This window comes from Centroberyx gerrardi, chromosome 24 (assembly GCF_048128805.1).
Source record: "Centroberyx gerrardi isolate f3 chromosome 24, fCenGer3.hap1.cur.20231027, whole genome shotgun sequence".
Taxonomy (NCBI): domain Eukaryota; kingdom Metazoa; phylum Chordata; class Actinopteri; order Beryciformes; family Berycidae; genus Centroberyx; species Centroberyx gerrardi.
This window is the reverse complement of record NC_136020.1, coordinates 1,254,190-1,267,150: the sequence shown is the minus strand read 5'-3', so window position 1 is coordinate 1,267,150 and position 12,961 is coordinate 1,254,190. Positions and strand designations below refer to the sequence as shown.

Below are 12,961 nucleotides of genomic sequence, written 5' to 3'. Positions count from 1 at the left end.
GGGGAAGGACGATTCAAGGTCTTATTAGAAGTCAAGAGACGGACCAGGAGTAATGGAAATTACATGGTTGGGTTCACATCTTTCCAGAGAAGCGTCGGCATGGGGATGGTGTTCTGGTTGAGTCTGGTATGGCCGAGAGGTTTTCTGCGCTGGCTTCCGGCTTCTTTTATTTGCTTGATTACAGGGGATGTATTTGGACAGTCCTTGGATGCAAGGTTTGTCATTGGATTGGAGGTGAAGGGAGGTGAGTAGAGGCCTAAGTATTATAAAGGTATTAGAACACTAAAGTTTAGAAGTGAGATATTCAAACCATCTACTGCATTCTATGCACAACAGGATGAGAGCAGATAGGTATGTAGGGCAGGTAGCCTTATAAATGTAAATGACAGGAACAGGTGGAGTTGAGTCGTAGTCCTGCTCCTCAACCTCAGCTATTATAGCTCCAAAATGGATCATAATAGAAATCCTACTACACAACGTAACTACAACTCAAACCCTTAACGTCGCTCTCATTAGCCAACAAGGATAAAGGGTAAACAAAGTGCAGTCCCTACAAAAGGATGACTACATACACACCAAAACTCACTCAAACAAAACAACAGCATGAGCACTACTCAAAACTGTCAGCATAAATTATTTTTAGGATGACGACAACTACAGCCTAGCCCTACAAAATACAAAAAACGTTTGTTTCTGCTGCCAAGGCTACAGAGGATTGCTGGATGAAAATTGCAGATAGTGTAACTGCGTTAATAAATAGGCTTTTCACCGCCCCGTCAAATAATGCAGCATCCAAGAAATTTAAAACTGCTGACCCTCTCTACTACATGACATACATAATAGTCTGCTTTATTGGTTTTATTGTTTCATTTCTTCTACTATTTTTATGTCCCACCACTATAGTACATGGTATGTGGGACATTATGCCTTCATGGTGGTGTCTGTCTGTCTGTGTAGAAACATTCTTGTGAGCACAATAACTCAAGAACAATACATGATAGAAACTTGAAAGAAGTACCCCCTATTGAGTAGATGATCTGAAAATTGAAAAATTGAATAAAAGCGAAATAATATATTACAGGCAGTGAAATACACATGACAACAGTTCAGGGACGACGGTGGTGGGGTAGGGAAGGAGGGTGCGTGGTGGCTAGGAGTTCAGCAGTCTTATGGCCTGGAGGTAGAAGCTGTTTTGGAACATGTTGGTCCGAGCCCGGATACTCTGATACCATTTTCCAGATGATAGCAGAGAAAACAGTTTGTGACTGGGGTGGCTAGGGTCCCTGATGATTTTCTTAGCCAACATTAGACATCGCCTGGAGTAGATGTCCTGCACAGCTGGTAGTTCACTCCCCGTGATGACCTGGGCTGCTTTCACCACCCTCTCTAGGACCTTGCGGTCGAAAGCAGTGCAGCTGGTGCACCTGTAGAAGTTGGTTAGGGTGAGGGGGGCATGGCAAATTTCCTCAGTCTGCAGAGAAAGAATAGGCGCTGCTGTGCTGCCATGACCACAGTGTTGGTGTGATGTGACCAAGTTAAGTCCTCTGTGACGCTAAGTCCAAGAAATGTAAAACTGCTGACCCTCTCCACTGCAGTCCTGTTGAGTATTCTCTATACTCCATACTGTTAACCTTTGCACATTCTCTGGTCAATATTTTGCACATTCCTGCACAAACTGTACAGCTTTTTCATTTCACTTTAAAAATTAGATATATTGCACATATTTTGTATTATATTTTTATTATATTTTTTTCATATTCTGTATTATTTATGTTTCTTGACTTTCTTGACTTGCAGTACTTCCTCCTCCTCCCCCATACTAAAAACAGGAGTGAAAGGCCCAGGTCAGGGATTCCCCCCTGACACAATGGTGTTGAATGCTGAGCTGTAGTCAATGAACAGCATTCTCACGTATGTGTTCCTCTTGTCCAGGTGCTATAGGGCAGTGTGCAGGGCAGTGGCGACGACATCATCTGTAGACCTAACTTATTGTCCAGAGACTGAACATTCGCCAGTAGGATGGTAGGAATTGGAGGACGGTTTACTTGTGGCCTTAGCTTCACTAGGACACCAGCTCTTTTCTCGGGCAGCGTCTCCTCCCAGGTATAAACACAATACCTGGGAGAGACTGCTAGTGACATGAACTGTGATATAAGTACAGTGCAGCTCATGTCAGATGTATAATGTGAGAAGGGTATATGGGGATTTCTAGGGGTTTCTAGCGGTGCTGCCACCCTGATCTACCTGCTGTCACCTCATACAGATCATGAAAAATAAATCCCAATGTAGTTTTGTGGAATTTAAACATTGTAAACATGTAACATGTAAACATGTAAACATTTATATAATTAATTGGAACATTGTATGACTAGCACTTATGGCATGGCTAGTGGTAGGTCTTTGTCTTTCTTTCTGTCATGCTTTTGAACATATTTCTTCATAGGGAAAAGCTGCATGTAAATTCTGCTGTGAACCACCTCGGTACCTGTTTAAATAATTAAATGAATTTTGTATTGAGCCGCCAAACTGTATTTTTAGGAGTTCTGGGTCTTCTCCTCCCTCTAGGATATATGAGAGAGTGATAGAGCCTCCCTGGATGTCCCTGCCCAACCACACCTCTGTCTGGCTGGGACAGAGGAACAAGGCCCACGGATACTTTAAGGTACACACAAAATATACAAATACTATAGAATACCTTAGAAATTCTGCATGTCTCACCAATGTGTACTATAGGTAATATGTGTGTACTGCAGGTACTGTGTATGTACTGTACTAGTCAAGTCAAGTGTACTATAGATGTTATGTGTATTATAGATACTTTGTATGTACTAAAGGCACTATGTGTGTACTATTGGTCCAATTTTATAGTTACTGTGTGTACCGTGTCTACTATATTATCTGTGTACTGTGTGTACTATAGCTGACCTATGGCCAGGCTAATGTCACATTGTGGAGCAGATCAACTCAGTCTGGATGATACCTGATGTTTCTCACTCTGTCTCTCTTTGCCTCCATCTCTCTCTGTCTCTGTCTATCTCCCTGTCTCTCCTCCATGCAGGGTATGATGCAGGATGTGATGTTGCTGGTCAGTCCTCAGGGCTACATGGCTCAGTGTCCAGACCTTAACCGCAGTAAGACAGTTTCCCTACACTGGATTATGCTCTACTGGATATAACAGTGTTGTCTAAGAATGCTTGAGGCATCATGAACTGATTAGATATTAAGAGCCCTATTTTCATGACAAAATGGTATTTTGTCAGGCACACACAGGTTTTTATCTTGCCTACGCCTGTATTTGCTATATTTTGGTGACTCGCTGTGAACTTGACTGCACTGAAGTGCAAGGAGAGGCGCAGTGCAATTTTGGTATCACGATTTGCACTTGTGCCAACCGCCTGCTCAGACCAGGTCAGCGGCGCATGGAGCAAGGCACAGTCATGAACTGTGCTATTTTTGTGGTTTTACCAAGCGATGCACGCATGAACAGATCCTATTCAAAAGGTTACCAACCCTTTTTGTGGATGAAATGTTGAACAGTTTGACTTGTGACTAAATCCCTCAAGCAGCAAAATTCTATCATTCTAATAGATGTGGCTGTGGTGTGAATGATCATCCAACATAGAACTGTCAGTATATGCCATGACGCACAGAGTAGGGTTTGTGGAGGCGGCCGCCTCCTCGATAGATGTCAGGGACTGGCTGGTGGCCCCCCTCCTTAAGCCAAACTGTCCTTGCGGTTTGCCACCAGAGCGTTATCTCCTCCAAAGCTAATTTAATTTAAGTTGCCATATATTCACTCATAGCAATTCTGTACCTCCTGCACAAGCACATCAGGTTCCCCTTGGGAGAAACTTTTATGGTGGATCCGCTCGGCACTGTGGCAAGGAGGAAAAAAGGCGATTTGATTGGTCATGACGACTCCAGCCTCTACCTCACGTTTTGATAATGTATTCCTCCTAATCCCAATCCGTTTCCCCCACCATGTTCCTCTGGCCATGAAAATTCCAAACATAGTCGCCACACCCTGTGTGCCTTGCGCCTTTGACTGTGCTTTGCACTATTCACCATTGATTCACAAAAATAGGGCCCTAGATCTCACATCACACAAAGGCATTTGAATACCACCAACAATAAACACTACTGAAATAAATACTAGTTGAGAAGCATACCTATTACCAGTTATTTACACAACAAAGCCAAAGGACCATTAGCAACTTTTCTCTTGGGTCACAAATCAACCACAGCAGCGCCATCGCCATCATGGTGGTCCACTAGGGAATTGGCTATGTGCAACTAGGCTAGAAAAAGAAAGATAGCTGGTGAGATAGTGATGGTGTGGGTTTAAGTCAATTCAGTAACTTAATAATAATTAAATTAATAGTGAATCAGATAAGTTAGATTTCTGAATTTAGGTTACTGTGACAGAACAGAAACTGTCTTGTCTTTAGCCCTAGTCTCTACTCCAAAACACAGAGTTGTAGCTTGAGAAGAGTCAGCTCAGTTAGTGGAGCAAAGTATTCCGAACCCTATGTTTACTTTTTATTTTGTCATTTTTAGTGCAACTATTCATTGCATTTTAAAAGCATGACTTTAATTATTTAAATTAGGTTACTCAGTATCTCACTGAAGAGTCCAGGGGAGTTTTTCCCAATAACCATCAATCTTGATGTAAAGAGGTAAAGTGTTTTTAAGTGTGATCCTACGAAGGCAAATTCATAATCTGTGTGCTCCAGCACTCACAGCTGGAGCATGCCCACATTTGTTAAGTGAATCTTCAAGTTGCTGTGGCGCTGTTAATTTGAAAGGTGCTGAAATGTTTGTCAACTTGGTTTTATAATAGCTGATTAATCTAACTATAAGTGATGGGATATTGTGCAAATACTAAAATGCAAAAAATGCAATGCACAACAGAAACAATTATATATCCTTAGAATCATCACAACAGTCTACATTATTAACGTTGTTTTTTTTAAAGATTAAATTAAAGATTTTTGGCATTTCTGCTTTATTAGACAGTCAGTAGAGAGAGAAAGGAAAGACAGGGCAGAGAGGGGGGATGACATGCAGCAAGATCCCAAGGTTTTAGAATTTTTTGCGTATAATTTTTCCCATTTGATGTAATGGTGCAGCCATAAAAAATGGTGTCTTGGGTTTGAATATTTCTCTAAATGTAAGCGTTGGAACGAGCAGGTATACAATATGTATGTGACATTGTTGTACAGTATGGAAAAAATGTTTTTTATTTCTAACTGAAATCTGAAGCTACTTAAGGGGAAATTTAAGGGGAAAATCAGAGTTCAAGAGGTTAATGTTAATGTTTGCCTTGACTGATTTTTCTGTTGCTTAACATACTTGCCTCATATTTAGGAGTGACGATTCTTATTAGAAAGAGGAGGGCAAGAGATTGGCAGGTGTACATCAGCCAAGGGATGCACAACACATTGGTTTCACTGCATGTCAACAAGTTATTTTCTTTTCTTTTGAAAATAATTGTTTCCCCTTCCCCGTCCCTTCTCCAGAAGCTCACCACTCCAGTTGTCCCCATCCATTACAGAGATTATTAGAGGGAAAAATATAGGTCTAATAAAGAAATATAATGAAGAAATAAAGAAATACATAAATGTATAAAATGAAAATAAATTAGATAATATTAAATAATATCTCCACAGTCTTTGGTGTACCACCCAGGGGCGACATGCATACCACTGCTTGAGAACCACTGGGTTAGATCAATGCTTTATTATTGATAGTGTTCTGGAAAATACCTGTATCACCCCAGGGGGCAAACAACCTACTGACTTTTCTATAGACCACCATGTATTTTGGAAGCTGAAAATCAATGGGAGCTACAGGATGACAGAGAGCATCATGCTCAAAAATGGGGGTGTGTTTGTTTTTTTCAAAGACATTATGTTTTATTTGTTTCTATGTCTTACATTTCAGCCTGTCCCACCTGCAATGACTTTCATGGCTTGGTTCAGAAGATCATGGAGCTCCAAGATGTCCTGGCCAAGACTTCCAGCAAGGTACACTGTCACTCTGTGCGTGTGTGTGTGTGTGTAGGGATGTCATGCCACATCATTGTTCATTGACCATTTGCAAAAGTAAAATGATCTGGTGTTTTTTAGTAGATTTTGAATGTGTGTGTGTGTGTGTATGTGTGTGTGTGGGTGTGTGTGTCTAGCTGGCACATGCTGAGGAGAAGATGCAAGGTCTGGATGGATGCTACTGTGAGAGGACCTGCACCATGGATGGAGTGATCTACAGAGAGGACGATGGATGGATGGACAGATGCAGGAACTGTTCATGCTGGGTACCAGAGCTTTAGTTAGTTGAAAAAGAAGATACTGTATGTGTACTTTCTCTCTCTATATATATATACATATAATCCTCTCACTTTTCCTGCACAGAGCACATATTTGCATTTTAACACTTTGTGCTTATTTCACAAAATAAACAAAAAGCAATGCTTGTTCCCCTTTTGTTCACTGTAATTATAGGGTAAGGTTGCCCCACGGTAAATACAGTTTAACAGAAAATCACATACGTCCATCTTACTACTTTGGTAATAGATGTTAGGAGAGGAGACCCTAGACCAGCTGGAGACATTTCTGTAACGATATAGCATACATAAAGGATCTGAATATGGAAATATGGAACAATATAATATAAGTAAAATAAAATCTTTATAATCCTTTTATAAAACAATTTAGGGTCTAAATTTTGGCTTGTAGGGGGAGTAGTTTCACAATGAAATTAATTGTGTGATCGATTAACGTTATTTGTTAGTATTCCTGTTTGCTGATGCAGTTTGTCTGTGTTCGCCATATGCTGTCATGAATTTCCAGACTGTTATACTTGTCACATTAAATCATTTTAATTTTTGTGACTATGCACATATCCTACTAAACACCGACACACACAATGCACGTGAAAATGCACATGTAAAAGAGGTGATTGTCAGAGCTGACACATACTACTAATTGGCATTCAACTTTCATTTAAAGACGAGATGAAATGAAAAATGCCTTTTTAACCCTTTTAGATCACATCCCCGGTCATACTGTGCACCTATTTAACAATATATGCCAAAAAAAATACCAAAAATCAATTTCATTGTATTCTTATATCAAAATTCAATCATGTTTTCTTCCTGTAAAACAAAATATGCCGTGTGCTTACGTAAGCATGCCCGTAACTAATTTCAACCAATAATATCATGACATATATCATCAATCAATCTTCAACTTTTAACGCACAGAGCTAAGAGGCTAAGATTCATTAGTTAGCTAGCTAGCAACAGCATGGTACTTCGGTGTGTCTTCGGGTGTTATGACACACCCACTTTTCAACGTTCAAATCAAATTCCTCCCAACGTTATGTCCCGCCTGTCTTTCCTGTTTCACTCGGAAATACGTCACGGTATGGAAGTTAGATACTCTCGAAATGCCATTTCATCTCGACTTTAACATTTTCCATGTGGTATTTTGTTCACCCTCCTGTATGAGTTACATAAAAGCTGCTTCTGCCAAGTATTAAATTAAGGGTGGGCATGCTTAATCACCCAATGTTTTTTAATTTTCCATTTTAATACATTGTCAGAAATTAGTAGCCTTGTGTTTTTAACTTGATTTTATAGATTACTATATTCAAATGCAAGTGAAAAAATTCTGAAGTAATGGGTTTTCATTTCTGGCCTCAAGGCAATAAAAACTAGAATATAGAGTGTGTAGACTTTTGACAACCACTGTGCATACAACATATGGAGTAATATGCATGTTGTAAATAAAATCAACTTGAGTTTATAGTATTCAGTGTTATAGCATTCTGTGTGACTGATGTTTTCTATGAATTTGCCTGTCAGAATGGTACGATCCAGTGTGAGGCTATAAGTTGTCCTGCGCCTCGCTGCCCTCCAGACTCAACCCCAGTCTTCGTTCCTGGTTCCTGCTGTAAGGAATGCCAACGTGAGTCTAGAAACTCCTCTTGAAACCCATTCATCAGTCTGGCTGACTACTGACCCTATCTCTAGAGTTGCTGGGAAACTTTTCCACTGACACACACATACACACACAAACACACTCACACACACACACACACACACACACACACACACACACACACACACACACAGACCTTAGCATTATAAAGTTCCAACTTCATTCAGACTTGTTAGATAGCATACTTTTTTACATCCCATATACCCATTTAAATTAACATTTCATGTCACAAACACATAAATACATAAATAACTACATAAATAAGTCCTATTAGTCAAAATGTCAAATTGAGCCATCTTTATTGAAAGGTCAGTGTTTAACATACAGACCTTGAGTAGGTGTGTGTGTGTCTGTGTGTGTGTGTGTGTGTGTGTGTGTGTGTGTGTATTTCAGCTGTATGTTTGTTCAGAGGGAGAGAGTATGTTGAAGGCGACAGGAGGAGTGTGAGGGACACTGCTGGCAGCTGTCTGCTGTTTGAGTGTCAGGTAAGTTTCCTCCAACACACATTAGCATACACCAAAACATACTAACATCTACCAACAAACACTAACACACTAATACACACACACACCAACACACACTAGCACAATCTGTCATCCTCCTGTACACCTACACACTGACATCCTACTAAACACCTACACACATATCCTACTAACCACTGACACACACACCACTGGACTAAATTGAATTGAAAGCCTCATGGTTATGTTAAATTATATGGTATTTTTTCAATAAATTGTAAAGTTTCCAAATTTTTATATTCTTATCAATAAAAATGCTTTTTATCAATAATTAAAAGAGAAAATAGAAGTAGAATAGAAATAAAAGAGAAAAAAGAAAAAGAAAATAAAAGTAATGAAAATAATACAAACTATAAAACAAACTAGAGAATATAAACCAGCTACAAAAATAAAATAAATAATAAACTAATGAAAAAATTCTAAAGTAAATAATTTTGTTGTTTGTTCTTTTTCTAAAATCTATAATTATGTCTATTTTCATTTAGCTTACCATAGACATTGGCATGATGTGTTCATGAAATATTCATTGACTGTTGAGATCAAGCACAATCTGGGCTGGTTTCATCTTGAAGAGTCATGTAATTAAGGAATTGTGTGGATGAGCTGTAAAGGAATGATCTTTATGTATGAGCTCAGCCAAGAGCCTCAAAGCCAATAGCATCAAAGCACCAAGAGACTGACCATTTTAACCTCATCCTACAATGGAAAAGCACGAGTTACATCAAGCAGAAAGGAATTCATGTGTAAAATATTACATTATAGCGTGAATATAACATTTCCCCTGACCTTTGTTGGCCAATGACATAAAAACCCAACATATAACCATTTCTGATACATGAGCATCTAAAAGAAATGCCAGTCTTAGTTTGAATATATTGCTGTTTTGATACAGCAACATGACATAACTAGATGAGGAACTATGTCCAGAACAGAAGGGGTTACTATAATCCATAGATGGGTCAACGACAAGATTAAAGTCTCCTGCTACAATTAGAGCACAATCAGTAAAGTCTAGCAGTGCTCATTTGACATTTTCGATGAGAAACAGAACCTAGATTAATCTATTACAGCAGTGGCATAACAGAACCTAACCACTGAGTCTCCTCCCACCACACCAACCCTCATATTCAGCTTCTGTTTCACAATAATAATTTAGACTTATTAGGTGCATTAGAGCATGAGACAACTTTATACTGCTTACTTACTTATACTTTTACACATCACAATATTTTTTGGCGCACGCAGGTTTCCCAACTTCTGCTTATGTAGCCTTTAGTGTGGAATGCACCCAAAGTTTTATACATTTTAGGGGAACTGAAAATATAACAAACAATTTAATATTGCTGAATAATACAATTAATAGGGGTTATGCCCAACTTCTGCATTCTGTTAAAACAGATTAACTAGTTTCCGGTTCAGTTTTGCTTTACTGAAAACTTGTTGTATCATCATTGTTTTATTCACAGTGTCTTCGGGAGCTGCCATAGATGAGCATTTCCGATGTACATCATATATGCAGGTTGACCTCCAAGACTCCCACGACCAAACTGGATAAAGGGTTTAAGCTTTAGGCTTCTTCATACATCTGCGACTATGAGGGTAGCTGTCTACTAGCTAGCCGGCTAGCTATCTAACTAGCTCACTACCTAACACTGTTGTTAAGAGAGTCTCACCCCAGCAAGTTTCTGATTAATTATTGCTATATATGCCTACATAATCACGTTGTTGTTTTATTTTCACTGAACAGAGACAGGCTGACTGGTGAAATCGGTATCGGTACAGCAGCCTGTCACAGGGGGACCTGGTCATGATCCCTGATTAGCCTACTCCTATACTGAGAGGCTTGATAAATAGCATATTATATTTATCTGGTTAATGGAGAGAGCCCTGACCTTCCATTGGAACTGAAATTGAAAGTGAACAGACTAGCAATCCCTACTCTCAAGCTGTGTGGCTTCTCGTTCTTCCTCATAGACCTGTAGGCTGCTGACCTGATACCGATTTCGTCAGTCAGCCTATCTCTGTTCGATGCTGGTGAAAATAAAATGACAACGTGATTATGTAGGCATATATAGCAATCATTAATCAGAAACTTGCTGGGGTGAGAATCTCTTAACAACAGTGTTAGGTAGTGAGCTAGCTAGCTAGTAGACAGCTCATAGTTGCAGATGTATGAAGAAGCATATAGCCCTTTATCCAGTTTTGGAGTCTTGGAGGTCAACCTGCATACGATGTACATCGGAAATGCTCATATTTGGCAGCTCCTGAAGACACAGCGAATAAAACAATGGATTATCCACACGTAGCTGGTACAACGACGAGCTTTCGGTAAAGCGAAACTGACTAGCGAACTAGCAAATCTGTTTTAACAGAATGCAGAAGTCAGTTGGGCATAACCCCTATTGTGCAGCCCTTGACAGTTGAAACAGATGGGAAAATAAACAGCTGTACCTCTTTATTGATCACGCAGCATCAAGCAGATAGTCCATCTCAAACTGCAAAGATGTTCTCTGTTCTTAAGCCCATCTCAACCTGTAAAGATGTTCTCTGTTCTTCAGTCCATCTCAACCTGTAAAGATGCTTCTCTATGTAACATTGCTGAGAAGTTTGTTCTCTCCAAGACAACTTGGGAAGAATATTCTCCACAAGGACACAAGTATTGACTTGGCATTCTTGGATTTGATAATTGATCCATGACTTTTCCATGGCTTTCCACAACTAAGTTGGCGCAATTCCATGACTTAAAATTGTTCTTTCTTCCTGGTTTGTTTAATGTTGTTTTTCAGTCTAGTTTCTACTCCAGATGGGCTGAAAACCATTTCATGGAATGAATATGTGTAACAAGTTGGAAAATACATCTTCTTTTTCTTTTCTTCCTGGAAATTGTTCTTCCACAAAAAATGTATCAAATTCCCTGACTATTACCCTTGTCCATGATATTCCAGGAATTCCATGACCAGTCTGAATCCTGATAAATGGTGTTTTGTGTTGGTGGCTGTAGGAGAGGTCGATGAGGAGGCTGGACGACTGGTCCTGTCCTGAACTCACCTGTCCTGAATCTGAACAGATCACACTGACTGACCGCTGCTGCAACATCTGCCAAGGTACAACCAACAAACACACACACACACACACACACACACACACACACACACACAAACACTGCTTGGCCCCAGAGTGTGTGTGTTCCTTAATAGAAAAGGAGAATGGATATTAAATGTGTTTCAGTCCTCTCAGATGATGTACGACTGTGTTTCACTGTAATGAGCTCTCTCTCTCAGGCTACGACCTGCTCTCATTACTGTCATAAACAATACAGCCGTAGGTGTGTGTGTGTGTGTGTGTGTGTGGGGGGGGGGGGGGGGTATGCATGTGTGTGTGTGTGTGTGTGTGTGTGTGTGTGTGCATAAATAATAGAACTGGTCAACAGAAGCCCTATATGTCTCCTTGACAGCCATGCTCTATTTTTATATTGCGTTCCTGCACTGTGCTCCTTCCCGTACCTGCCTTTTCACTGTCTAGCTCCTCCATCTAGACACTGGAGGTGTTGAAAATCTCCCGCTATACTGAATAGAAATGAGAAATTTTTCAAGAGACACCTGGCCAAGAAAGCAGCAAGAACCACCATTTTGCACCATAGTATGGAAGCATACAGTTAACTGTATTCAAATGTTAATGCAACTTGGAAAATGAATGCAATCCCACAATGGCATTTTCATGTTATTCTTTTAGATCCATTATTTGGGTCAGAATGAAAATTGAAATGCAACAATCCAATCAGTAATTGAATTTTCATGTACTAATATGCACATTTTCTGACAATATTAAAATGTTAATAAAAAAGCCATTTCACATTTCATATTCAAAGACATGATCCACTTTATGGTTTACAGTATTCAAATGTCAATTCAAATTTGAAAATTCAAATGCAATAAAACAATTGCAAACTATTTTTCATATATTGCAACATTTAAGTCATAATTAAAATTAAAATACAATTTGAAAATGCAAATGAAAAAGCCTTTTGACATTTCATTTTCAGGCTTGCCCTGCTTTGTGTATTTAATATTAATTCAAATATGAAAAGAGAGAAACAGCGCCACCTTTTGCAGTTGAATTTCCTTGCACCGCCGTTTCCCTAACTTAATAAAAATGAGAATGCAATGTCATGGTCTATCAACCTACCAAGTCATTCTCTGAATGTGGGACTGTGTTTAAGCATCAACCTTCTGTTATTATTTTGGCAGCTACTATTATCGCAGATTTGGCGGCTCATGTTGAAAGAAGTCTGATTTCCCGATCAGATGCTGATGACAGTGCAGAACAAATACGTTTAGCTGAATTCTCTGTGATCACTAATAATTATATTGATGCGGTAGTGTTAACAAACTTAAGAGAAGACCTTGAAAGACTCTTCCATGCCTCCTGTGTGTGTGTGTG

At 39.4% G+C, this 12,961-nt stretch overlaps 1 protein-coding gene across 1 annotated transcript in view; it reads left to right on the top strand.

The window, feature by feature from the left end:
- Positions 1-12,961, top strand: part of LOC139913763 (protein kinase C-binding protein NELL2-like) — a 155,018-nt gene that overhangs the window by 29,315 nt on the left and 112,742 nt on the right. The window contains exons 5-11 of the mRNA XM_078282228.1: positions 2,566-2,662; positions 3,059-3,131; positions 5,944-6,026; positions 6,185-6,313; positions 7,865-7,967; positions 8,394-8,485; positions 11,523-11,625. Coding sequence (XP_078138354.1) covers positions 2,566-2,662; positions 3,059-3,131; positions 5,944-6,026; positions 6,185-6,313; positions 7,865-7,967; positions 8,394-8,485; positions 11,523-11,625 — 680 coding nt within the window. The remainder of the gene's footprint in view (positions 1-2,565; positions 2,663-3,058; positions 3,132-5,943; positions 6,027-6,184; positions 6,314-7,864; positions 7,968-8,393; positions 8,486-11,522; positions 11,626-12,961) is intronic.